General features: G+C 45.2%; 4 protein-coding genes across 11 annotated transcripts in view; 2 read left to right on the forward strand and 2 right to left on the reverse strand.

Annotated features, from left to right (window-relative positions):
* Window positions 1-2,400: 2,400 nt before the first annotated feature.
* On the forward strand, window positions 2,401-7,184 carry LOC117135444 (tubulin polyglutamylase TTLL4). 2 transcript variants are annotated; one of them, XM_033295634.1, is made up of 8 exons: window positions 2,401-2,529; window positions 3,232-3,872; window positions 4,227-4,674; window positions 4,734-5,105; window positions 5,168-5,354; window positions 5,417-5,587; window positions 5,650-6,658; window positions 6,741-7,184. In XM_033295634.1, the coding sequence occupies exons 2-8, from the start codon at window positions 3,258-3,260 to the stop codon at window positions 6,894-6,896; spliced, it is 2,958 nt and encodes a 985-aa protein (XP_033151525.1). In that variant the 5' UTR covers window positions 2,401-2,529; window positions 3,232-3,257; the 3' UTR covers window positions 6,897-7,184. The 2 variants fall into 2 exon arrangements, with proteins under 2 accessions (XP_033151525.1, XP_033151516.1); XM_033295625.1 differs by having other exon boundaries at window positions 2,402-2,529; window positions 4,215-4,674.
* A 175-nt stretch (window positions 7,185-7,359) lies between these two features.
* LOC117135457 (centrosomal protein of 97 kDa) lies at window positions 7,360-11,056 on the forward strand. 2 transcript variants are annotated; one of them, XM_033295647.1, is made up of 8 exons: window positions 7,360-7,649; window positions 8,007-8,182; window positions 8,234-8,691; window positions 8,748-9,106; window positions 9,173-9,433; window positions 9,502-9,678; window positions 9,750-10,179; window positions 10,247-11,056. In XM_033295647.1, the coding sequence occupies exons 1-8, from the start codon at window positions 7,643-7,645 to the stop codon at window positions 10,812-10,814; spliced, it is 2,436 nt and encodes an 811-aa protein (XP_033151538.1). In that variant the 5' UTR covers window positions 7,360-7,642; the 3' UTR covers window positions 10,815-11,056. The 2 variants fall into 2 exon arrangements, with proteins under 2 accessions (XP_033151538.1, XP_033151547.1); XM_033295656.1 differs by having other exon boundaries at window positions 8,022-8,182.
* Window positions 11,057-11,099: 43 nt separating this feature from the next.
* LOC117135469 (probable RNA-binding protein EIF1AD) lies at window positions 11,100-12,933 on the reverse strand. 2 transcript variants are annotated; one of them, XM_033295669.1, is made up of 3 exons: window positions 12,899-12,933; window positions 12,658-12,838; window positions 11,100-11,490 (listed from the first exon to the last, which is right to left on the reverse strand). In XM_033295669.1, exons 2-3 carry the CDS (start codon window positions 12,818-12,820, stop codon window positions 11,174-11,176), a joined length of 480 nt encoding a protein of 159 aa, XP_033151560.1. In that variant the 5' UTR covers window positions 12,821-12,838; window positions 12,899-12,933; the 3' UTR covers window positions 11,100-11,173. The 2 variants fall into 2 exon arrangements, with proteins under 2 accessions (XP_033151560.1, XP_033151571.1); XM_033295680.1 differs by lacking the exons at window positions 12,658-12,838; window positions 12,899-12,933 and adding an exon at window positions 12,552-12,650.
* Window positions 12,934-13,131: 198 nt separating this feature from the next.
* The window catches only part of LOC117139028 (protein cappuccino), a 30,147-nt gene continuing 16,448 nt past the window's right edge, over window positions 13,132-26,830 (reverse strand). For all 5 annotated transcript variants that reach the window (XM_033301162.1, XM_033301131.1, XM_033301145.1 and 2 more), the window contains 6 exons: window positions 24,423-24,905; window positions 19,422-19,594; window positions 14,929-15,775; window positions 13,864-14,874; window positions 13,502-13,805; window positions 13,132-13,439 (listed from right to left, as the gene is read on the reverse strand). In XM_033301162.1, the coding sequence (XP_033157053.1) occupies window positions 13,322-13,439; window positions 13,502-13,805; window positions 13,864-14,874; window positions 14,929-15,775; window positions 19,422-19,594; window positions 24,423-24,905 (2,936 nt within the window). In that variant the 3' untranslated portion in view covers window positions 13,132-13,321. The remainder of the gene's footprint in view (window positions 13,440-13,501; window positions 13,806-13,863; window positions 14,875-14,928; window positions 15,776-19,421; window positions 19,595-24,422; window positions 24,906-26,830) is intronic.

A 26,830-nucleotide genomic window follows, 5' to 3' on the forward strand; every position in this document is an offset into this window, starting at 1 on the left:
AAAATAAGCAGTAAAATTAATCGTCGACTTAGCTGGCGATTAACAGAAATATCAAAGACGGCATCCATTTTGGCTGCCCACAGTTGAAAACTAAAAATCGAAATGACAGCGGAAACTTTTCAGAGTACGAGAAATGGTTTTCAAACTAGGATGATGACTGGGTTGAAATGGGCAGGTCCAATTAGTTGAAACCAAAGTGGTTCGATAAAGAGAGCGCCATAAAAATTGGTTAACAATTATGCTAATTGGGAAAATTAAATAGATTTTAACAAATATATGCTGAAACATGGAACCAAAAGCAAAAAAGAGAGTGTGAATGAAGATTTACACTGGCGAACTTTAATTGTAATGGATTTTTACACATCTTTTCAAATCAAATCAGCTGGGATTAAACTCCATTATCTGAGGGCTACTCCCCACTTTTCCCCGTGGAAAAGTGATCTGGGAAACCCTTTTGGCAGGATCATTTTTGGCAGGATTAGATGGCGTAACCATATGTGCATCGTCTCGATTTCTTCGATTTCATCTCGGCACACACACCTTTTCGGGCTGGGCGTGTGTGTAAATTGAGCTCTAATCACGGCGAGCCGATCGCAAATCCTTTTCAAGCCATCTCATGTTTACCAAAAGGTGCCGAAAGCAAACATCTAGTGAAAGGATTAGGGTCCCCAAAGCACACACATGCCTCGCCGTTCCCAAATTAGTTGGATTGGAATCCTGCGGATCCTCTATTCGCGCATTGTGTGCATTGTGCAGCGGCAAATTAATTGCATTTACTTCGGAAACCCGAGACTTTTTCTTTCGCCAGCGAGCGGGGGCGATGATGTAACCCAAAACTTGAGCAGCCGGCACCGCCTTGATTAAATAATTAATAATATTTTATAAACAAGCGGCGTACTTATCGCACAACAGAAATATGTGGGCAAACTTTGATGATTTACGAGCTGAAGTTAGAAACACAAATTAGCACACATCATATTTTTGCTTAAATAGATAATCTTACCTAATCTCCCGATTTGCACAAAGTATTTATTTTCTTTCCGTGTAAGCTACTTTGGAAATGGCCCACACAAGTGCATTTGGGCCATATCTGCGATCTGATCGGGCCATCGAAAGTGCCACTGTATCGAGTCCTGGCAACGAAGACCGACCAATGACAAAACACAGGCCCAAAACAACAAACACGTTAATGTCCCGAGATGTAGATAAGTTCATCAGCGGCGCAGTGCAGACATTCTTCTCGAGTCTCACAACCCATTGTGTAGGTACACTGGGAGAAAAGAAACATTCTCTTACCACAATAATATAAAGAAAATAAATTGTGATTCTCTGTTTAATTTTAAGCCAATCTTATGAACAGAGCCCACAAATACCTATAATTGTAGTAAGTATTTAATATCATTCTGCCTTATTTTCCTCCCACCATTTTTTCGCAGTGCAGTCTCCGTTTCCTTCGCTTGTCTGCTGACCACTGGGTGTTGACGTCTTGTAGGCGGTAACGATGATGGCGATGAAGTCGCCTCGAGGGCCGTTTAAAGGCCGCCACAACTTATCGACGGTTTCGTATCTTGTGGATGCGCTCCTCGCTGTGTGTGAGTTTCTTCCCCATTTGCCGCAGGATCTGCGATAAATCACTTTGTACTGCTGCGCAGCCATCAAAATCAATAAGGGCCGCTCGCTCACCGGAAAAGGAGGTGTATATAAACTGAAACGTTGATGGCTTCATCATTGGCCAACTGCGGCATTTGATCACAGCATTCGTTCCGCTCATGTAGGTCTCCTTCTTTGTTCGACTTTAGTTCGTTCGTAATTTAGGTAGATCGACCGCCGCCACCAGATGCCTGATTTATGTCAAACTGTTTGATGGCCAGTTAATCGCCATGAACTTCTTAACTTGATTTTATCGCCTACTAATTAATCACTACCAATTATTCAATTTTAGGCAGCTTTATTTATGTTCTGGAATACTAAACTCATGGGTTTATGTTATGTAATTACCTTAATAGCTGACTATTATTATTGAGATTATCCTGTGGAATTTTATAATGTTATTTATTGCATCCATATTATAACAAACTTTAAAACTGTTATTCTAAAAAATATATATTTTGTTTTATTTTATAAGATAGAAAATTTCTAGTATAATATATGGAATTCCTGGATATTAACAGTTTTTAAAGGGAAACAGAATTTACTAGCCAAATCCCATTGTTGTAATGATTATATTCAAATTGCGCGCCATAAAAAGCGTTGCCACCAGATAAGATATATCGATATTTACAAACTGCGACCTGTGACTTGTCACGTTGCAAATATTCTTTCAAATATTATCGATTGGTATCGAGACCTGGCTCGTAAATTTTTCCCATCCCTGCTTGAAACACAAACAAAAATTCCGAGTGGAACATGTATATATGGATTACTTTTCAAATCGACTACTCGAGTCGATAGCTGTCTTATAGTTCTCGGTTTGTTTGTGTAATTAAACTAAATTTGTTGTGCGTATGTAAATAATAAATAAATATTACGGTAAGTCTGCACACGCACACGCGCGCAAGGCCGCTCTTGCACACACACACACTCACCAACACAAGTGCAGCAAAAGCCGGCTGTCGGAAACAACAACAAGAACGATAACGATATCGCGTTGTTCGCGCCAACTGAAGTTTTTGAATATTGCAGTGCGTGTTGCATTGAAGGCGAAAGTCTTGTTTATTTTTGTCTGCTCCTCTTTTTTTGGCACGCATCTCGTTGCTATTGATCGATTTGCAATCGATGAACGAAGTGTGCCCCGCATTCTGTATTTTTTTCGCTCTTTTTTTGTTTTTCTATTTTCCTTGGATGATCTTGGCTGTGCCATGAGTTTTCGAAAATAGCCATCCATTGACACGCAGCCGCGCACACAAACACCGCCCGAGTGGTGAAGTAATAACCTGAACCACCATCAATTAAATAAAGACAAAATCAGCCACCTTGAACCCATTCGAAAACCCACTTTTCAAATTCGACCAGCACGAGACCGAAATAGTTCTCCCTATTTTTGGGAATTCGGAGCAGGTGCAGTCAACAGCATTGCAGGTGTTCAACAACTTGAAGCTAAAGAAAAAGCAATGTTTAAAAAATGGCAGTACCTAAAAAAGTGAAAATTGAAACATTTCGAATTATTAATTCCAACCGACAAATATTCAAAAAAATAAATCCCGTTTTTAAACCTGTTTTAATCACTTGCAGTTATCCAAATTACCTGTGAACTCAATATGGCTCAGATGACCGAGAAGAGGACAACGTCGACCCGATCTGGTACTGCCGCCAAGGAGAACCACAGCCTGTCGGGACGGCAGAACCAGCAGAACCACCACAATCAGGGACACCAGCGCAGCGGCAAGGGCATCGAGATACTCGACTTCCACGAGTCGTGGCTGGAGGAGGTGGAGCTGTACAAGGACAAGATGGTCATGAGCAAGAAGCTGGCCCACCACAATCACGTGCCCGCCTCATCGCACCACCTGCAGCCGCACCTGGCCGCCCCGAATCGAAATCAGGGCAGGATCGTCCAGTCCAGCACCCCGCAGCACCGCAGCTCAGCCGGCGGAGGATCCGCGGCTGGAGCCACAGCATCCGATTCCGTCTCGGCTCGCTTCTCGCCGCCTGGTCAAAAGCAAAGATCACCGCCCTCGCCGCGCAAACGGCTGACGCCGGAGAAGGTGGCCAACCTTGGAGGAGGAGGCGGTGGCTCCAAGGCGGGTGCGCAGCGCATCATCATCCGTGGATCCCCGGCCAACAGCTTCACACCCAAGGTAGCCACCACGCCCTCAAATGCTCCCGTCGTGGCCAACAGTGTGCTCCAATCGGAGCCGTACAAGAAAGTCCAGGTGAGCGCGACTCCTAACTATTTGTTTGTATCTTTGTAACCATCGGGGGAAATCACTTTCTGTGTCTTTATTTATTTTTTTAGTGTTGCCTCTTTGAAACTAATAGAATTGTTATTCCCACGTTTGCCATCTTATTAATTTAACATCTCTATGCTTAATAATACGATTTGCATTGTCATAAATTAAAATTTAGTCCTTATATTTATCAACCACATAATTTGACATCTCTCCGTTTATAAAACCCCACTAACGAGCATGTCTGAAAATCACCTATGTCGCTTCCGTCCCTTCCTTTCCATGTTGTGTGTTTCCGTTTCCGCATCCGCTCCACTAACCGATCAGATGCTATTGAAGCGCGCAAGGGAGGAGGCGTTCGCCAAGCACACGGCGGGCAACTCAGCCGGGAATGGCAACGGACCCAAGCGCTCCCCCCACAGTCCGCCCATCCAGGCCAAGGTACCGCCGTCGAACATGTCCTGCCCAAGCACCCAGACGCTAAAGCCGTCGCCGCCCAACAAGATCGTGGTGAACTCGTTCCACGGCAGCAGCATGCTGAGCACGCAGCAGCAGGAGGAGAAGAGCAGACTCCTCACCCAAAACGGGCTGACCAAGTCGGCGGCCACCGCTTTGGAAACGAGTCTGTACGCCTCGCTGTACGCCAATGCGCCGCAGAACAGCCAGCCGCAGTTCCATAGCCCGCGGATATCCGGAGGCGATCACGTCGCGTCCTATGTGGGCGTCTCCCTGAACAAGGGAGCCGGACACGATAACGACCGGAAGCACGAAGACGATCCGTGCGCAGGCAAGAAAATATAATCGATTTATTCAATAGGAGTATTCTTATGTTCATTACATTTGCAGCCATCGACGACATCAACTACTACGACGATTCGGACTCGGAGGAGGAGTATGTGGGCACGCCTTTCTTTCTGGAGGAGGACAACACGGAAACGCGCCAGAGCAAGCACACTCGCCTGCTGCCGCAAAAGACCCCATCGAAGGAATCTGTGCGCACCACGGACTCGGAGGCGTCTGTCTATTTCCGTCCGGAGGCCATACTCTCGCCCAGTCTCTTCCCGCACGTTCCGCCGTACCTGAACTTCACGTCCCACGCGGACAAGGGTCCTCCAATGCCGGCAGCATTGCATCGCGTGCTCAAATGGAAACTCAGTCCCGTGATGCCCAAGATAGTCAAGCGGGTGGTGCTCAATTCGGGCTTCCGCATCATCAAGAGTGGGTTACGAATGCTTACTGTGGTATAAACCCAATTTAATTGTTTCAAATCTTTGTTGCAGACACCACCGACTGGATGGCCGTGTGGGAGAAGCACATGAAGAGCCCCGGCTTCAGGACCATTCGATCGCACCAGAAGTACAACCACATACCCGGATCGTTCCGCATCGGTAGAAAAGACACCATGTGGCGCAGCATCTACAACAATATGAAGAAGTTCGGCAAGAAGGAGTTTGGCTTTATGCAAAAGTGAGCACTGTGAAAATGTATCTTTGACATTATTTTATCTTTTTTACTATTTTCTTTAACAGATCCTACATTATGCCAGACGATCTGGAGAGCCTGCGCCAGGTGTGGCCCAAAAACGCCTCGAAGCTGACGAAGTGGATTGTTAAGCCGCCGGCGAGTGCCCGAGGAACGGGTATACGCATTGTGAACAAGTGGAGCCAATTTCCCAAAGATCGTCCCCTGGTGGTTCAGAAGTGGGTGCACAAAACTTCTTCTTCGTTAAGAATCTTTCCTAACCCACTTCCATCCATTTCAGATACATTGAACGTCCGCTGTTGATCAACGACAATAAGTTCGATATGCGTCTGTATGTGGTACTGACCTCGATCAACCCACTCCGCATCTATATGTACAAGGATGGACTGGCGCGTTTCGCGTCCGTTAAGTACAGCTCGGAGCTGAGCAATCTGGACGAGCGCTGCATGCACCTGACCAACTACAGCATCAACAAGTTCTCGCAGAATTACGCGAAGAACGAGGACTTCAATGCCTGCCAGGGCCACAAGTGGACCCTTCAATCGCTGTGGTCCTGCCTGGAGAACCGTGGCGTGAACACTAAGCGCCTGTGGGCCACGCTGCGGAATCTGGTCATCAAGGGCATCGTGAGCGGGGAATCGGGATTGAATCGCATGTACCGCCAGAATGTGAACTTTCGCTACAATTGCTTCGAGTTGTTTGGCTTCGATGTGCTCCTGGATGAGAATCTAGTGCCCTGGCTGCTGGAGATCAATATATCGCCGTCTTTGCATTCGGAATTGCCACTGGATCTGCACGTGAAGGGTCCGCTCATTCAGGCCGTGCTGAATACGGCTCTATATCAGGTGCCGCCTAAGCTGAACGAACGCCAGCAGGCGGACATCCTGGAGGAGCTTAATCTGACCGGTCCGTTGTGCCATGACAAACGCATCTTCACCACCTGCCTGACTGCAGAGGAGGTCCGCAAGCACAACCAGTACACCAACCGGAGCATCGAATTCCGGGAGGAGTACGTCGATACCATACTGGACAATCTACTGCCGGACGATGTGCGTTGCCTGATCGTCGCCGAGGACGAGCTGGCCAGGTGTCAGCCGCTGGAACGGATCTTCCCCACCTCCGGCACTCATGTATATCTGCGCTATGTCGAGAATGCCCGGTACTACAATCGCCTGCTGGACGCCTGGGAGACGAAGTACGCCAAGAACAGGGAAATGGGCATTGCCTTGCTGTCGCGCTATTGCCGGGACAAATACCATTTGCAGGTGTCGGACGCCGCTATGGAAAAGGTGAACGATCAATTCAATTCAATTGAATTCCCCCTTCCGTACCGCTTCTGTAGTCCGTTTTCAAGTCATATTTCTTATCTAGGAACCAAATGTTGCACTTACCGAGATCGATATGCTACACGTGCGCAAGGATGAGGTCTTGGACGGTGCCACCACGCTGGCCATACTAAAGCCCGTCGTCCAGGAGGGCTGCGAGGTGGCGCCGATTCCGGATGCCTGCATCGAGATCAAGTCCTGAAATCGAACCGAACTATCAGCACTATCACCATTGCTTCTTCCATTGCCATTGCCATTTCCATTCCCGTTTCCGTTCCCAGCTCACAGCTGCGAAAGCATCCCGTGCAGATGTGCTCCGGAATTGTCTCCACTCAGTAAATTCACTTAACTTCGATCGTCTTTATGCTCACTTGGTGGCAATAGCCTGTTTTGGCATCCAGCTATAAATTGGATCACACGTCATTTCAGTAAAGAACAAACACCACGGGGTGTTCAAAAAATATGAAAATATATATTTTAATTAAATTTAGTTCCTATTTTTTATTGCTTATGCGAACAGTATCGGTTTTCTTATTGGGTAAGTGCTGAGCATAGTACTAAACTTTTTGAACTACGCGGGCTTTGCCACTTGCGATAAGCATAACGAAGTGCAATCGATAATTAGCGGCGCAGTCTTGAGTTTTCAAGCTGCCGATAACGGCATCACGCCTCCAATTATCGATAGACGTAGTATAATAACAATAAACAAAATTTCACTGCATTGCTCGGCGCTAAAATAAAAACTAAATTTGCAAACCATGACGTGGACTGAACTATAAGCCCTGCTTGCAACCAAAGGATTGCAAGCGGAACAGCTGAACTGCACAATTCGGAAATTGCCAATCTGAAACGGCGTCGAAAAAAGTGGCCCATTGATTTTTCGCTAAGTATCTGCTGATTACAAAAAATTGGCCGCAGCGTTGAAATTTTGGCCTGCCAATCAGCAAAATGAGTGGTAAGCAGCCAGTTCTATGCAAGAATGGCCACTATATATTGGTAACTATTAATATGATTTGGGGGGAATGTGATTTGCGTGCTGATGACTATGGGAATTTGCAGTCTGCTTTTGGGGAGTTGGGGTTAATGTTCAGCGGGCCGGGGGCTTCGAGGTCCTGGCTGAAAAGGACGCACCTGCGCCCTGACCTCCTCTCCAACTTCTTGAAAAGTGCGGACCCCCGATGAAGTCATCAATTTTGTAACATGTACACGTATACAGTGAAGCTTTTTGTATGTGTTTCCCTTTGGGCTTTTTGTTTTACATAATTCTGATATTTTGTTTAAAATATAAAAAGTATGGAGTCGTAAACTTTAGTTTCTATCCAAACAGGCGACGAAAGTGGCGAGGAGAAGCACGTCCTGAACTTGTCCAAGCAGAAGCTGAAGAAGGTGCCCAAGCAGGACGATGCGCACAGCATACGGCAGCTCATCCTGGACGAGAACGAGCTGCAGAAGATCGACAACATAGACTCGTACCTAAAAATTGAAACGGTGAGTTGCAACGCTCTGCGAAAAGAAGTTCTTAATTAACAGAAATCTTAGCTCTCCTTGGCCAGGAATCAATTGCTGCGCATGTATGGCGTCTGTCGGCTGCATTGCCTCCGTGAACTGAACCTGTCCTTCAATGGCATACTCTCTATCGAGGCCCTGAAGGAGTGCATCCACCTGCGCGTGCTGAATCTGGAGGGGAATAACATCAAAACCATAGAGCATCTGAACACGAATGTCAATCTGGAGTGCCTGAATCTGGCGGATAATAGCATTGGCAGCATTTCGGACATGTCCTATTTGCGCAATCTCAAGGAGCTGTATTTGCACGGAAATCGCTTGACGCATCTGAGGCAGTGCGACAAGAATCTGCCCACCTCCCTGGAAACCCTAACGTTGGCCAAGAATAGCATCAACGATCTCAACGAGATTTGTACGCTGTCGCATCTGAGCAACTTGCTGAGCATTTCCATTGCTGATAATCCTTGTGTGACCATGACCAACAGTTTGGAGTGAGTTAGCTTTGTGGATCATATGGATTGACCCTAAAATGTATCATCTTTTGCAGTGGCTTTGATTACCGACCTTTTGTTTTGAACTGGTGCATGAGCCTCAAGTACATCGATGGCTTTGTGGTCGATCCTATTGAGAGTCTTAAGGCGGAATGGCTGTATAGCCAGGGTCGTGGTCGCCAGTTTCGTGTGGGCGAGCAGCAGGGATTGGCAAAATACCTGAGTTCTGTGTGTCCGCTGGTGGGCAAGGCGCTGGAAAATGAAAACGATAGGAAACTCCGGCTGATCCTCAGCAAGGCGCAACACCATCAGCGTCAGCTGCAGGAAGAGATCATGGATAACGCAAATAGTTCTGCCAGCACTTCGCCCTCATCCCATCGCAAGAAGCCCACGAGTCGCATTCAGTCGCCCAGATGTAAGTTATTAATATTTAATCTACCATTTTTCATATAACTAATGTTTTTCTCTCTTCGATTTAAAGTCTCCCGCTTGAGTGGCCGCCAGGGATCACCGGAGTCCATGGTGAATAGCTATCACGGGAACAGCAGCAACAATAGCATTGTTAGCGACAATGGATCTACGAATCATTCGCTGCAAATGAGCATTTCGCTTATTGAGAACATTAAAAACGATGGCGAAGGCTTTAGTTTGGCCGGCAGCGGAATGTCCAGCAGCGTGACCACCAAGACCTACAATTCCACGGAGTCCACGCCACGGAATATAACACCCAATCCGTACAATGGTATGACAATTAAAAAATATGCCATGCAAGAGTGGAAAATAATATTAAAAGTAACCAATAATTCACAGATCAAACGTTCATCAGTCAAACTCCATCTGGAGGTCCATTGGCGGCTGCCTCGAAAATGGTTCCAGTTCCGGAGACTCTGATGAGTCCGGATGTCTGTCCCGCCGCTGTGGCACAAAGAGTTACGGTTACGGCTCTGAATCCTCAGCTGCACAAGACCAAGGTCAACAAAAATAAAGGTAGCCAGCAGTTGTTACTCTAGACTTTTAAAACGACACAGATTTCTAAAACATACACATTTACACTACAGACAACAAACTGAACTTGCCAAGAGTGCGAAGTCCACAACTGAAGAGGAACCAAAGCCCCACGAGCAGTCCACGGAGGATGGCCAACAAGTGCAGCGGGGACAACATGCAGGCACAGGAGAAACTCCAGCAATCGGTAGTTTTGGCCGATAGCGGTGGCTTCAGCACAGACGACGACGGCGAGCAGATCAACATAGAGAAACTGAGAGCAATCCGGAAGATGGCCGCTCAGAAGCAGCAGCAGATGCATCAGGAGCAGCTAAAGCAGCAGGTGGACAACAACCTGAACTGCCAGGATCGACTGATCGAGCACGTGACAGAGTCCTCGGCCGTTACCATTCAAAAGATGTGGCGAGGCTATCACACACGCAAGAAGACCAACAAGGACATAGCCGAGCGATTGCAGCGACGACGCACACAGGAGTATATCGAGTAGGTGGTCTCTTTTTAGGTTACATAGATCGCCATTTTCTGATGCTCTATCTATCGCATTCCTCAGACAACTCGGCAAGGATATGCTGCTTACGAAGGCCCAGCTCGAGAACGAGCGAAAGATTCAGCAGCTGCAGATGCAGGCCATCAATGCGCTGTGGAAGAAGGTGTCCACCATGGAGGTGGATCCCAAGGGTATACCTGCTGCTGCGGAACAGGGCGAGGACTCCAATGGCGGAGGGTCTGGCCACCTGAGTCTCGATCAAAATTCAGCCGCCGTGGTGAATGATTTGGCGAAAAGATGCACCATGCTCACCGATCAGGTTCAAATGCTGCAAAGCTCGATTGGAACCATCGTCAACTGCCTCACAATGGTGTGCAATCTGCCGCAGGACGCTATTAGGAAGCAGGCCGAGATCATTGATTGCAGCTCCACTCAGACGGACCTCATTGCCGTACACACGCCGCAGATCGAGGATCTCACCAACTTTCCCTTCACCAAAACAAGGCCCTCAACCTTGGCCCTGGAATCCAAGCACGAAGCTGCTCTGGCTTGTCCCAAAATCGATGAATTGACTGATGTCGACCTGAAGGAGACCGAAGGAGACTCGGCTAATCTCGACAAAGATCCATGAATAAATCCCAGTTAATAAATGAGGAGTATAAACGCTTTAAGGGTCGATCTCAGCGCTTATTAATTCTTTTCGTAGGCTTTTGTGTAGGTTTTTCAACAATATTAGATCGGTTACGAGAACTTAGAAGTAGCACCAGCATTCACAAACCCACTACTTTGTTACATTCCTGAGATGCAGAGATTGTGGAAGACTTAACAATAGTATGAACAAATCGTAAATACAAATTTTTGTAAAGCACAAAAGGTGTTCTGGATTGCGGGCAGATTGTTCAAAAACAACACTTGCATTAACCAACAGTTTTTGTTTAATTAAGTTTGACAAATTTGTAAATAACCTAACTATGTGTGTTTGTACGTCGTTCAGTCCTCTTCGCTGGATGTTTCCTCATCTTTCTCTTCGTCGGAGGAATCCCGATTTACAGGACGATTTGTATTGGGCAGGAGATCATCCTCGAAATCGGAGTCGTCTTTGTTTTGGCTGGTGGCTTCCTGCTCCGCAGGTTTCTTAGTGAATTTATCCGGCCAAATTGCAGCTTTTGTGTATTCCTTTATATGTTCGGGTGTGAGTATTTTGCAGATCTCAGCTTTGACCTTATCGCCCTCTTCAATCGGTTCGACCAGCAGAAAGTCGCCACGTTTCACCCACATGCTCTTGCGGAATTTGTTGGGCATCGAAACTAAAAAGGTCAGAAGGATACAAATGCATTATTAACTATCAACATGAAATGCGTTGTGAAGGTATATCTTAATATTAACACCAAAGATGCCCACTGTTTAGTGAGAACGCACAACATTTTCTGGTAAATATAATATTACTTTTCTAATGAAACTATTACCAAGCGGAATATTAATTTTAATGTTTAAAGATTAAGTGTCTTTCTTCCACACGTTTCATAAATTCCAACTAAAAGTCAGTTGATAAGACGCCTACAAAAGATAGCGTCTTCTCCTTGAGGCTTCAGTACCATCTCAAAGCTATTGGCTATCGCAATCGCCTCTTAAAACTACAGCAAATATGTACAAGCTGGCAGTATTTTTGTTCTTCGTTCTGATTGTTGGCGATCGTATTGGATCTCTGGCAGGAGATCCGATTCCTGTGGGCACTGCAGAGAGCACTCGACCTACTGTGCAGGATTCCTTGGAAACTATCTTGCTGGACATCAAGGAGCGACTGGTCAGGATAGAAAATCGTCAGGCAGCCGGGGAAAACCAATTGGTCGCCATCAAGGAAAGTGTTGACAGCATTAAGAGCTCTCTGGCACCGAAGACCCACACCATGAAGCCCTTTAAAATGCCCGACTTTTCCCCAAATGGACCTTTTGCTAATGAAAATATAGGTGCCTTTTATGAATGGAAAAAGAAGCTTTTTGAAGACAATTAATAAAAAACAAGAGGGTAAGCTATAGTCGAGTTACTCGACTATCACATACCCGTTGTTACACAGCTAGTAAAAGTGTGAACGAGAAATTTAAATTTTTTCTGGCATACTGGTACAAATTGGGAAACGAATAATTATAAAATGAAACGGAACTTTGTTCAATAGTGTGGGCGGGACAGTAATGAGTGGTTTGTGGGCGTGGCACTGCGTCTATGTCTGTGGAATCGAAAGCATAATTTCAATATTGTTGCTTTTCGTTTATACGGACGGACATGTCCAGTTAGATTCGGATATTGATCCTGATCAGGATAATATATATTCTCGGTATGGTTCCATCGCTTCCTTCTGCCTGTGACATACTTTACAAGGAATCTAGTAAAAATCGGGTTTAGCTCCAAAAGTTCCAAAATAAATCAAACTTTGCCTGACAACCATGATGTTTTCCTCCACTTTATTCTCCACTCACCAAGGAATGTTTCGTCCACGGTCTCCACCTCGTGGAGATTGTTGCCCCGGCTGCTGATGACCCGCGCAATCTGCTGAGTTTCCGTGGGCAGCGCGTAGTCGTCCTCCATCATCTCCTTCATGAGGTGCTTGCGACGACTGATACTCGGGTGGGATCGGTGCATTGTGTAGCTTTCAATAATCTGTGCAAATTGCAAATTGAATTAAACTTGTTTAACTTTTGACTTGTTTTGTGTACAAACAGCTGTTTGTTGGGCTAGTGATGTGAGGCAGCACAAGTCGTGTCACTATCGATAGCACTCAAATCAAAATGTTTAGCGATAGGTCTACAAGGGATGCCACACGCAGCACTAGCGAGCAGTGTTGTACAATCCCGAGGCAAAGTGATAAATCTTATTTTGAATAAAGTGCCAAAAGTTTGTGAATTATTAACCGTCGCGACACGATTTGAAATAATAAAAAACAGACGCCCAAGTAAACGCACAATGCTAAGAGCAAGAGCACATTTTATTTGTAGAGCCACAGCGCCTGCATTCAAAGAGTTTATACAATTTGGTAACTTAACAATTAGTGGAGACTACATCCATGTAACGAGAAGTTTGCTGAGCAATGGTGTAATAAAAAGCAACTATAAATACAAAATATATTCAATCGAGGCTAGTGAACTAGTTCTTGCTGCGCCTCATCAGCATGCGCTCCTTCAGCGAAATCCGTCCGGACTTCTCCACCTTGGTGGACACGTTGCGACGTGATTCGATTTGGGCCTGCTTCGATTTCTTCATTCTGAAAATGTGGAAGGAAAGCTGATCAATCCCGCTGGTAAGTAGACTGCTGCGGTTGCTTACAATTCATTCAGGAGACTGGTGATCTCCTTCTTCCAAATGTCCTTGAAATCATTGGTGAAATTCGTCCAGTACTCGAAGAACTGGTCGGGCGTGCACTGGGCCAACGTTAGGGTGCAGGCTTTGGGTGAGAAGTGGTAGAAGCGCATGGTCTCCAGGAAGAGATCGCGACACTCGTCGAGGGACTGATGCAACTTGGCCATCGACTTGTCCGCCCCCTCCACGAACTCCTCCATTTTGGACTTGAAGGGCTCCATGATCTCGGGTCGCGAGGCGGCCAGAACTTTGGCCGTCGTCCTCTTGCAACCTAAAGGAGAATACCATTGATTAAGTGTTTGCAAAGAAAATGAGCGCTCTAGACTGACCCAAGAACTTCTTGTTGAGATCGAAGATCTGCTGCTGCACCTCCTCGAAGTCCATTTGTGCGGCTCTCTCCACGTCGGCTGGCTCTGGGATGGGCAAGCGGATCTCCAGGGGGTGCACTCCCTCCTTTCGCCGCTGCGCAATGTAGGTGCGCACAATGAAATGGAGCAAGGTGGTGTGCGATTCCTTGGACTTGACGTCCTTCAGCTTGCCCAGAATATCCAGATTAAAGCCATCCGCTTGTCCGCGCTGCCGGTTGCCTCCGTTCATATAGTTGCCCAGCGTAAGGATGATGGAGAAGACCAGCTTCAAATCCTCGCTCTCGATCAATTGCTGCGATAGCTGGGACACCGTTTCCAGCTTTCGAACCAACAGCGTTACGGACTCCTCGAATTCCGCCTGGAAGACAATGCAGGAAATCCTCTCGCTGGCCATGGAAATCAGGGATATGTCCAGCAGGAACTGTTCGGGATGATCGAGCGGAATGTCGCCGCCCGCTGCCTCCTTGATCCTCTGCAGCTCATCCTCTGTCGCCTGAATGTTGCTCATGTGCTGCAGGGCCTCCAAACTGACCACCGATGTGTCTATGTGGTAGATAGCATGCTCGATTTCGCTGGACGGCACATGCAAACTCCGCCAGATAATGCCCACATTTCGCGATCTCTCGGGATCGAGTACCTTGATAGACTTGGCTCGCTTGACCTTCAGCTCCTTGGGCTTGCTAACGGGCGCAATGGCTTGGCGGGAAAAGAGCTCCGTGAACTCATCGATATTATCCAGTGGCGTTTCCTCGATCTCCGTCCAGATCTCCTTGGTGGCCGGTGGCGCTGTGGGCGGAGCATCTGTACCATTCGCAGACGGAGGCTCATCGGGTGAGCTCCCGCTGTTCTCCGTGCTGTCCGTGGAATTGGCCACCGATGGGGGGCGTGGCGCAGGCGGCGCACTCGTCACTATCCGTGTCCAATATAAAGGACGCATTGGCTTCGGCGGGTTAACTGCACTCTTGCGCATGGCTGGAAAAATAATAGTTATTATTTGATTGTAGTTATATTTGGGGGCTCACTCACTATTTGTGCGATGGAACCAATTGCCCTCGGCGGGATCGGGCAGTGGAGCGGGTGAGATCGTCGTCTTGGAGGGGGATGCACCCAGGGGTGGTGGTGGAGGCGGTATGCCGCCGCCTCCTTGAATGGGTGCGGGTGGAGGCGGTGGCGGGGCACTACCACTGCCCGGAGGCGGTGGTGGCGGTGGTGGTGGTGCTCCATAGTTGGCCAGTGGCGGAGGAGGTGGTGGTGGTGGAGGAGGAGGAGGCGCATCAAAGGCAGGCGGCGGCGGAGGAGGTGGCGGAGGCGGCGGGGCTACGGCATGTGGCTTATCCCCATCTTCCTTTGAACTTTCGTTATCGGACACTTTCGCCGAGAATTGGGCGCACTTGCAGGTGCCCTCGCAATCTTCGCTTTCCGTTTGAGTTTCCACATCCGTGAAGCTCTTCACACCGCCCTCCGCTCCGGTCTTGTTGTACTCATAAACTGTCGCCTCACTGGCATTCAGCAGCTCCGTGAGATTCACACATCTCTTCGATGGACGACGCGGTGGTTCATCCACGCTGCTCAGCAGCTCGTTTACCACCGCATGAACTTCGGCCAACGTCGAGCAGTTGAGGAGACGCTTCTTGAGGATCTGCTGCAGGGTTTTCTGATTGTCCGAGGAGGCTGTGGATGAGGTGGCAATGGTTGCCAAAGAACCTGCCAACCCACCTGCTCCCACGGACGCCAGGGATGCGGACTCCAGCGCTCGAATGCCGGATGGTGTGCTGGAAAATGGCCAGGCCGCCACCTTGTCCAGCTTGCCGGGGGTCAGGGGCAACGAGGTGGTCGGCTGCTCCGTGTGCGTCCATTGGTACATTTCATAGGGCTGAAGATTGAAGAAGAAAACACTTTATTAATACTAAGCAACCCAAATGAGACCCTTTTGATTTAGACAATATCAATTTGATATTGTACTTCCACAGTCCACCTATTCCCCACATATACAGAGGTGGTCAAAAGTATTTACACAACGAGCTTTTTTTTCAATTAGTTGACAATTGAAAAAAAAGCTCGTTGTGTAAATACTTTTGACCACCTCTGTACATCCAATAATTCCTAATTGCCAGTCAAGGGGGGCAGCAAGTAAGGCGAAAGAGACAGCTGGTAGCGCGGAGAAAGAGACGGCAAGTGGTCTCGAGTGTGCGACAAGCGAGTAAACTTAAAAGCACCTAAGTTGGCCTAAGTTCGCTTTATTTTCTGCCATCTTCCTGTACTTTCTGTGCATGGAAAACTCCTTTGATTTTGATGGCGACTTTTCAGTCCCACAGTGGGAATTGTCTTTTCTTGTTGTCAAGTTTTGATGGAAAATGGTGTCAACATTAGTATAGCAACTCGTAATACATTGCACAACGGGTAAAATATATATGGAAAGTGCATTTTGAAATTATCTTTTAATAATCTCAGAATGGCTCCCAACTCCATTGGAAATGAGTAAAATGAAAAAAGCAATTTAATTATGCTTAATCAAACTCATAGATACGCACTTACACTTTCAGGCAGTCACGTTGTGCTAATCAATCAGAGATCTGAGAACTTGACAAATGCAAATGATGTGCAACATCCTGTCCCGACACCATATCCAATATACCCAGCAAGGAGTTTATCCTTAAGTAGTGGGTGGGCCAGAGTCAAGTTTATCGCACTTTACACCATTTGTGCCCAAGTGTTTGCCAGCGATTTGCATGTTGTTTGCACATTTTAAAGAACCGAGTTGCCCAAGGAACCCACAAGCAGCTGGAGGAGTGCAACCCAACATTTCCAAAAACTAAAAAATGAAAAATAAAACAAAACCTAACCATAAGAACCCACATGAAGGTGCGGAAAAGTACGCAAAGTGCTGAGTGCAAGGATATTTTTTTGTATTTTATATTAGCAGTTGGTCGAGAACTAAAAAAGTGTGCCCATGTGACCCAATAGCTAAAGGTTTTGCTCTGTTGGCCACATGAAATAAGCAACAAAAGCATGCTACAGTTTGAAGAGGATTACGTCGAATAATAATAGGAAATTATTTATTTTGTTTTACCACTTAATAAGAGATTAAAACACAATTTCGGCCTGCGCTACAGTTTGGTTGTTTCCCAATTCCCACTTAATTACCAGCAACATCATCATCGATTCCATTCACTCTAATCCCAAACAGCCACTCCATACATCTGGCATATATACACATGTTCTATATAGATATATCTATTTTATATGTATAAACAATCCCACACGCGTACGCACACACGCAAACTAGCAAAGCAATAGACACAAACTCTTAGTAGTTACATTGCACATTCAAATCCAGTTTGCTCATTTCTGCATCAAAGTTTGGTTTGTTCCGGCTGAACCTAAAGAATAATACCAGTCGATTGGAATGGGAAAAACTTTCGACTGCCAGTAATAAAAACGCACAAACTTTCAATGAGCTGCAGCAACAATAATACGGAAAAACAGAAGGGACTGTGGTAAAAAAATTGTATCTAAGGGTACAGTAATCACAGGGAAAAGATCCAATCCACTGGGTTTAGGAAAATGTTGAAAAATGGGTAAAGGATTAGGAAACTATTTAAAAATGTATCTAAAAGTATGCAGCAGCAGTCGATTCTCTGAGTTACGAACGTTCTAATTCTTTTTAAGCCCACATAGCGACTAAGTACTGTACAAGTGAGACCCCAGCCAAAGTTAAAGTCGAACACCGAAGCTTTGACATAGCCTTTCCCCCACTTTTGCTCCCTGGTGAGCTGGCCTATTGCCCAAAAAGTTCGAACAAATTCCAGAGACGTCTCCGATGTCGTTGGACATACAAATATACTAAAGATATATAAATATATCTACTTGGCAGCCAGTTGAAGAAAATTCGTGATATCATAATCTTGAGCTCAAGTATCATCACATAGAAAATCACTTAACGGTGTCGTCTGCCGCCCCCATCTCCGATTTTCCCGCCCACATTTTTGGCTATATGTGTTTGTGTGCCATCTCTGTGTGTTTGGGCCTCTCTGGGATTTGAGGTTAAGCTGCTGTGGCTAAAACTTTTGGCCTAAACTAATTTGAGGGCTATATCTAGTGCTTCATTATTTGCGGTGGCTTTTGGTTGTTGTACGTTCCTGGTTGTTGCTTGCTTGTTCGCCGGTTGTTGTCGTTGTTTCTGTCGCTTGTGTTGTTCCTGCTGTCGCCTGTCTAATAACACTTAACTGGGTCTCGGTTTACAGCCCTCGAAATGGAAATGGGGCCAGCTTCTTGGGCCTCTTTCTGCTGGGCAATTAAAGCCTTCCGCCTTTTTCCCAAACTGCTTGTTTATTTAGCTTTCTGGTCAAGAGCAGTGCTAAATGCTAAATGCTAAATGGTAAATGGCCGGCTAAACTGTGCCCGATGATATAGCCAACTATTATGGAGTCCATTAGGCCCGGCAGATGAAGATGACCATCGCCAGATGGTTGCCAAAGAGTTGGACAAAGAAGGAGTGGATAAAAAGGAAGCTGGTATTCCAGCAGCGTGATATTATTGGGCTCGCATTTCACAATGCACTGCGAAAAATGTCGCGAATATTTTAAACTTTATACTAAACTATTTCCATTCTACTACGCAGCTTTCTCTCGCAGTGTCCCGTTTTGGTTTCATAATTTCGCATGCAGCAAAACAACAAAATCAACAGCGAAAGCGTAAAATTGTTAATGCTGGCAAAGAGAACTTGGCTTTTGATAGTTGACGGCTGCCGACTGTAAAGTTTTAACAAGTTCTGACACTTGCAGGCGGGGGCGCATTGGGGGCGTGGCCGGCCAGGGTTAGATGGACAACCGCTGTAGCTCGGTTAAATGAAAGTGCACCGAAGGCCTGCTCTTGCCTTTTATTTTATTTCTTTCCCCCCTTTTTTTTTTTTTGCAATGGAATTGCTAATTTCCGGGCACAACTTTGCGGTTCAGTTTAGCACAACTTTTCGCAGTAACTTCGACGAGCCAACGACGAGTTGGACAACGCTGCGTATGAGTAACATTATGCAGAAAGGCCATAAGTTGAAGGGCTCCAGCGCTCAACAGGCCTCGGGCCAAATCCGGACCAGCAGAGCACTGAATTCTGCCAGTTCAGCCACTGTTAGATTGCAAAAAAAAACTTTAAATTCGTGTTGAAGTATACTGTCCAAATAAACCATTTATCAAGCATAAATGGGATGGAGCATTCTAGCATTTTAACTATCTGTTTTGGCTGCTTTTTCTTACAGTGTCGCAGCGACAGTCATTATCAATAGTTTTTCCTGAAACGCTAATGACTTGAAAGTTAGTTTAGCCGCCCCCTTGATCTGCAAACCCTTCAACCAGATTATCCATCCCTTTGGCCCCGTTCAAACCCGCCGTCCAACGCGCAGTCATCATTTCCGGCCAAGCCGTGGCAACTTCCGCCCTGTTAGCACCCTTTAGTTAGGAACTAGGTGCCCCCCCTTCCCGGGAGAGATGACCAATTTCCGGGGAATGAAAGTGCATTGAACTCACGCTAAATCCGCAATCCAAGTGCTCATTGGAGATCTGCTTAAGGACGCCGACATATTTGAGATTATTGCAGAACTGCAGCGCCAGAGTATTAAATAATTCCTGATTAGCATCACCGCTCGAACTCTTCGGGTTGCTCTGCATCGTTGAGATTAGCCATTTTATTAGCATTTGACCTGAAAAGTAGAGAAAAAACAGTTGTAACTGAATGAAATAACTTTGAACACAGCTGGTCCACTTACTCACTCGTTTTCTCTTATAAAAGAAAACTCGGAGCCCCTAACCGATGAGATTTATGGGTAGGCGACGCTTTGGGGTAAAGTAACTCCCAAGCGGAGAAACCCAAAAAATGTGGAATAAATAATTTTCTGGCGAAAAGGCCAGACAGCCAACTGGCCGGAAAATAATCCCTATCGACGTGGACAAACAAACAGATACTCTACGAATTTGCTTGCCAAAAAATATATTATTTTGTAACTTTGATATCTCAAAAATCAATTTAATCATCTGTCTTTCTTGACCGAAAGTCATAAAGTCGTGTGACTAACGCCGCGATAAGATAAGAGTTGCCTTTCAAATGATGCATTTGTTTATTGCTTAATAACAGCTAGTTACCAATTGTTCGTTCAGCTGTTAAGAACATAAGATGTGTAAAATATTTAAGTGCCTTATAGATTTTGGCATAACAAAGGGACCCCGACCCCTTCCTCTCAACCAAACAAACTTTCTGAGGCCAAACAACAAAATAAAACTTACGCTGGCTGTCAGCGTGTGAGTGGGTAACGGTTTGCAGGAGCAGCAGGAGCAGATGTTTTGGGTCAGAGGTCGGGATCTCGAGCAGGTCAACGCGCATCCGTTGGATGCGTAGGCTAATTCCTGCGACATCAGGTGCGACATCCTCGCACTCCGCTTTGCCCCGGGAAAATCGAGTTTTCTGCGCCCGCCGGGCGGCCAACGACATTAGCTGAAGATAATACGGCGGTAGATTGGCAACATCCTCCTGGGAATGCCATATTGTTTCCGAGGCAAATTCACACTCTTCCGATGGCTGCCTGGCCAGCAGGGAACACCAAACGTTGCTCAAAGCACTGGACATATATGCACATGTATATTATCTTCCAGAACAAAATAGCTAGCACAACTTTCTTCGTCTAAAATCAAACCTAAACTGCCTGCGCGAATTCAACGCTGTGCTTTGTGTGATTAGCGCAAAAAATTGAAAGGTTGTTAAAACTTATCAACATTATCAACGCCTTGAACATGACAACTGCGGCACTCTCAGCAATCAGCACACTGAACACAAGCTATAAATATACATTGCAGATCAAACTAAAAATAGCAATTACCAGTGATATCAACATTAATTTTTTTTTTATAAATTTTACTATAATTTTGAGGTAAATAAATAAGTGAAGCTATTGATTATTATATACATATTTTTGGCAAAAGTAAATTGACTTCTTAAGTCTACTTCAATACTTTCAGTGTATCGATAAGAATGCAGACAAATAAAGTGAGACTATTTGGCCTTGAGAAGGTCGCTGCTTTAATCAGTCATGGTTAATTTTTTGATAGGGTGTCTTTCTTTACAAAGTTAGTACGATTTCGATTGAATCATTGTGTCTAAATTTACGCATTTTGCAAACTGAGAAGCACCTCACTTTGCAGCAATTCAACGCAGTCATTATTTTGGTTAATCATCGGGTTCAATTTCCACAAAAACTAACCTGATTCAAACAAGTACTTCACATTTCTATAAATGTTTTGGTTTTTCAAGGGCTTTATCTTTTAATAGCTCTTACCGCTTGTTCAAGTGCTGCTTTAGTCGAGCCAGCAGATAACAAATAAAAGGCGACTGATAAGGTCTGCGAACCTGATGGAACAGTTAAAAATTAAATCGATTTGACGCATTGATAGAATTGTGTGACGCACAAATGCACTGTGTTTACTTGGACAATTAGATCCATATGAATTAAAATGGTCATAGGACCTTATTTACAAGTTAAGATACACCACATGCCAAGTTGATGCAGGGGATTGTCATTTAGATGCCGATGATGGGATGTCATCGTCCTGTGGGGCAAAGCAGGAGGAAGTGCCAGATCACCGGAGCTGGATCTGCTCCACCACATCCTCATCCTCATCCTCATCAGCAGGAGGTATCTCTGTGTGTGGTGGCCGTTTTTGTTGCTCCTGCTCTAAATGTCGTTGTTTTCTATTGTTGTTGAGCTTGGCCTTTATTGCTGGCACCATGGTGGCGTTGTGGCAAACGGGTTTCGAGTTTTGATGAAAACTGCGCCACCGACGATGCACAACAAATTTGCATAACTGCTTGCCAGGCGAATGCAACAAACGTACACCGAAAAAAAAGAACTTAGTTGCTACTTTTTAAACCATTTTTGCGAAAAATACTGCTTAGTTGCACGAGAACTACTACTTTGTTTTAGAAGCATAATTGCTTAATTATGTATTCCTTGTTCGTTTTCTGAAATAGACTTGCATTTCTTTCGGTGTAAGGTGGTGGTGGTAGCTTGGGGGCGGGTTAGAAGTGGGTGGCACGTTGGGTAGCAGCGGTTTTTGGCGCCTCACGCATGCATGCGTTGCATTCATCAACGGCAGAGTGGCGCTCGCTTCTTCATTCCGACAAACAAAACGGATGAGAACGTAACGATGCCAGGAAACCAAAGGGCAGAACGCGAAATGAAGCATTGAGGATGCCGCATGGAGTGGGTTAAAGCGACTCCAAAGATACCCAGGTATAGCATTAGTTAGGGCATGGTTAAAAATTCAAATTAATAGTTAGAACTAAAGCAGAGGTTAACCATCAAAGCAACGTCTGTCTTAAGTTCCGTCCTTCAGCTAGTAAATTCTCAAGTTCAAAAGTAGTAGCTGCCTTGAACTATTTGTGGAAATTAAAGCTAGTACAAAAGTAAAGTTAATATTAATAGTTTTTAAAATGCTCACTACAATATTCCGGTTATTACAAGGTTTTTAGCGTAAAGGAAGTGAGCTATGATATGGGCGAAAACTTTGTTGTCCATACTAGGTGGCAAGAAAGCTCCTTAAAGTCGCCCCTTTTGCCATCCTAGTGATGGCCCCCATCCCGGCCAGAATCACTTCATCCGAGCGAAGCTGGCGAACGTGATGTTGTCGGGCATATAAATCAGATTTTTCGACCAAGAGCGGCGACGGACGTTGCCTGATGAAAAGTCGCGACAAACAGCTTCTGCAGTTATCTCCCGTCCATCCCGAATTTTCCCAGTCCATCCCATCTTCCCGAAAAGCCACGAAGAATTGATGGCCACTTCAGAGACAATGACGTCGACGCTGAAAACGCGAAAAAGCAAGAGGTGCACAGAGAAAAATTTGTGAAGCTTGCAAAGGGATAAAGTCAGCTTTAAAAGAAACAAGTGTCTGCATTCAAAGAAAAGATTTAGTTTAGGCATACAGTCGTGGGAAATATGAATCAAGCTAAGTATTTTGAGATGAAGTATTTTCTCTCTGTGCAGCAAATTGCGTGACCAGCCCCACTCGTTTTTTCCTAGCCCCCTGATGCTGCAGCTTCACTTCTTCTTCGCTTGTTTGCCCAGCGAGGCGTTAAAATGTTTGTTTGCATTAATTTGCAGCAGACGACAACGGGCGTTGTGGATGTGGATGAGGATGATGATGATGGCGGAGGATCAGGATCCCCGGGTGCCGAAAAGCGGGAGGCTGACAACGATGAGCTTACCAATTAGCGCCTCTTGTGCCGCAAAACACCCAGCGACGCCCCGCGCGCACATCGATGGGCGTGGCATGTGTCAAAAACTGCGCCTCCAAAATGCCCGCGATGTGTTTGAAGCGAAAGTTTGCAGGCTTTTCACTTTGCCATGTTTGGGTGTGCGGATGATTTTTGGAAATAGTTTCGACTGAAAATTTGCAGTCGGAATTCTCAAACTCGCAACAATGTGCGCCAGGAGGAATATTATTCACAGTAAATATACGAAATTAGGAACTTTTCGACTAGAGTTAATTACAGTATGCATTCGATGGGAATGACTTATATTTTGCACAGTCCACATAACAATATCTAGATAATAGTTTAATAACTGAGCGACTACTGTATAGACACATTTCCTTACATGAGCTAAAATTCCACAGATTTTCAGTCTTGGGAGACCAATTTAAAGCCATTCCCCGAAAATATGCCACACATTTTCGGGTGAAACTAGAATGGAATATAGAATCTATATGCGTAGGCACTTCAAACACTTGCGAAAATGTTAACCTGGCAAGTTTCGCCCTCTCCTCTATTTACATACAAAATTTCCCAATTATGCAATCATTCAACTTGATTTGGCTTGCTTTTCTTGACTGATTTTCAGAGGGAAAATTGCAAGCGGTGCGGGCGGAAAAGTCTGCTGGAGCTGAAGCAGGCAAATTAATTGTTAACTTTAAGCAAACAACAAACGCAATCAAACGTGGAGCACCGGCAGAAAAAAAATTTGCTGAAAGGAAAGAAAAACGGAAAGGGAAATAAAATTAAATGTTTCCCGAGAAACGACACAAAAGGCAAACAGTAAATGCGCAGAAATCGCTGGGGTTACCTTTATATTTCCCCCGCCGAAATCCGTTTCCCACCCTTTATTTTTAGTTTTCCTCGATATTCCTGCCTTTGGCATCGCTTCACTGAAGTCGCAGATTGAAGCATAAAGCTCAGCTCAAAAATCGAGAGTACTGGGTTAATACTCTTAAAGATTTTCCGCGAACTAAATGAAAAGCAGCATCAACTAAAATTGAATTGCGAAAATTGAAGGAGGTTCTGGCTATGAAAAAAAACTTATATTTCTGCCATGGAGCCGACTATTTCAAGCATTTATATTAATATCTTCAGTTATATCTGATTGTAGGCATGGTTTTCACTCTCACAAAATTACAGTATATGTTTAAAAATCTTTGGAACTTCTGATCTTAACCAACTTTCAACTTCAGCGTATTTAAGCACGAATATTTTGGCAAACTTACCTTCGAACTTTTCATATGCAGCGAAGCTTAACTTTTCCGGTACATAAGATGAGCCGCGTCGCGAACCAGCTCCCCCGGCCACGCCCCCCGCCGCACCGCCCACGGCGATTTCGGGCGGCAGGGTTGCCAACGTCAGCGATGAAGAACATGGAGTGGCCAAGAGGGTGGTCTCGTCACTGGTGGGGCACAAATTCGGGGGATTCGAGCTATTATTGCCCGCCGAAGACTTCTCGACCGTGAAGCTGGCGACCTTCTTTAGCACATTGCTTGACAAAAGGGGCGTGGTGGGCGTGCCGAAGCCGGGCGGCGGCGGTGGGAGCGGCAGGGGCGCTGTGTCATCCTCAACATTTTCGGAGGCTGCAGAATTCGTTTGAGACTGCACAGGTGTTTGAGATGATTTAAACGAAATTATAACAGTTGATTGCGTTTCCAGCGACGGCGAGGATGTTGTAGCCCCCAAAGGTCCTGCAGGTCCTGTGACTCCTGCCAAACGAAAGAACGAACGAATGAATGAATGAATGAATGACGAGGCAACGGCATTAGCTGGATAAATTTGTATAGAAATTCCCGTGCTGCTTAAATCAGTGAAAAATTGAGGATAAATGTATTCCTGCCAGCGCATAAGTCACTTCCCATAATTACTGGTTAAATTATAGAATGTTCGGCAAACATTTGCCAAACATTTATCATTCTCGCTGGCGGTGCGGGTAAATCGATGAAAACGCGGAATGATTTGGAAGAATGCAAAGCTTAAAGAGTGAATGTATTCATTTTAAATTTAAGTGCTCTCAACACTTATTGTAATGAAATTTATGTAAGCTGTGCTAGGCGAACTCAACCCATTGGAAATTAAATTTAATCTGGGACACTTAATACCTAATTACTAATTAAGCCTTTTCTAATGAGTTATGTATATAAGGGTTTTCTGTTTCTTGCTCATTAACAATCCTCCAGCTCTGAAATATGCTCAACATCATGCCAATCTACAAATGATTTACATTCATTAAATCGAAATTCATGTTTGTAGCTTCATAAAAAATTGCGTTCACCCCCGAAAAGTAAACATATAATTTTTCTAGTGCATTAAATCTTCGCCGGTATCCTTGATTTTGTGTAGCAATTTTTATGGTCCCTCCACTCCGATTGAGTAGACCCTGTGGAGCCTTTATCACGGCCCATCATCATTGACTGTGCACCCAAGTGGGTTGGGCCGTCCGCCTCCATTTGCCGTCCGCTCTTCGATTTGGCGGATAAGTCCCGCGTGCATCATTCTATATAACATGATTTAATTAAAATTTAAACTTTCTTTTTTTTTGGGATTTTCGGTGCCTCCCTGCGGAGCCACAATGGGGAATCAAAAAAAATAAAAAAAAAAGTAAAGAAGTAGGGGAAAAGGAAACTGAAGCTGAGCCTGAAGCGCCAGCTTCCGGCCAACATTTTGTAAACAATGAAGACGTGTTTGAAATTTTTAAGTTTTTACAAATGTTTTTTTCGTGTTGGTACGTAGTGTTTTTTTCCGGGCTATATGGAGTATATGGGTACGATGTGGCAGAGGGCCGGAAAAAGCAGCGAACCATGCGCGCTTTTGTTTATTTTTTGTTTATCGAGCTGAGCGAGTTGGGCCAACGCAATTAGGTGAATTTGGTGGGCAGGGGCGGTGAGTTCTGGGAGTTTCGGGGGCAATTATGTATTTAAAATATCATGTGGGGGGGCAGAGGAAAACGAGTCCTTGCATAAATGTGCCAATAATTACTTTCGGGTCCCTGCTTGTTTTTATTCAATCTTTTTTCTACAAGCATTCTCTCGCGCTTTTTTTTTGTGTTTTCAAAAGCGTCGCTGATCGGATCAGTTCGGAAAACAAAGAGTTGGTTGCGGAAAAGGGGAAAATGGACTGGCTGCTACATGAGTTAATTAAAAAACTTTGCATTCATGTCCAAGGGCAACACCTTTTCTTCCTGCGGTTGTCTTTGCTCAAAGGAGCTTTCTGAAGAAGTAAGAGTCGCATTTCACACAATTACTTTATATTTTATTTAGTTGTGCAAATCAAACAATTTATTTAAATTTGAAAATTTTTTTTTTTATTCTAAAGAAGTATTTAGGTGTAGGCTCTTTTTCATTTGCTATCACCTCCCAAGGGGCAAAGGGTACTTCAATTTCGAGAGGAGCAACAAACACTCTAAACTACAGTTTGACAAGCACTTATGTGCGACTCGTGTTTACCTTTGAAATTGGCGCAGAGCCGGAATAAGCAACAATCTGCACAAAAAAAGGGACAAGCTTTTAGACAGGTCTCCCTCTTCCTTTTTTTCTCTTCTTTTTTTGGGGCTGAAGGACCACTTTCTGGAGCACACATATGGCTACAAGTGGTGGCCAACAAAACGGGTAGATTGGCAATTTTAAAGGGCACA

Source organism: Drosophila mauritiana, chromosome 2L (assembly GCF_004382145.1).
Source record: "Drosophila mauritiana strain mau12 chromosome 2L, ASM438214v1, whole genome shotgun sequence".
NCBI lineage: Eukaryota > Metazoa > Arthropoda > Insecta > Diptera > Drosophilidae > Drosophila > Drosophila mauritiana.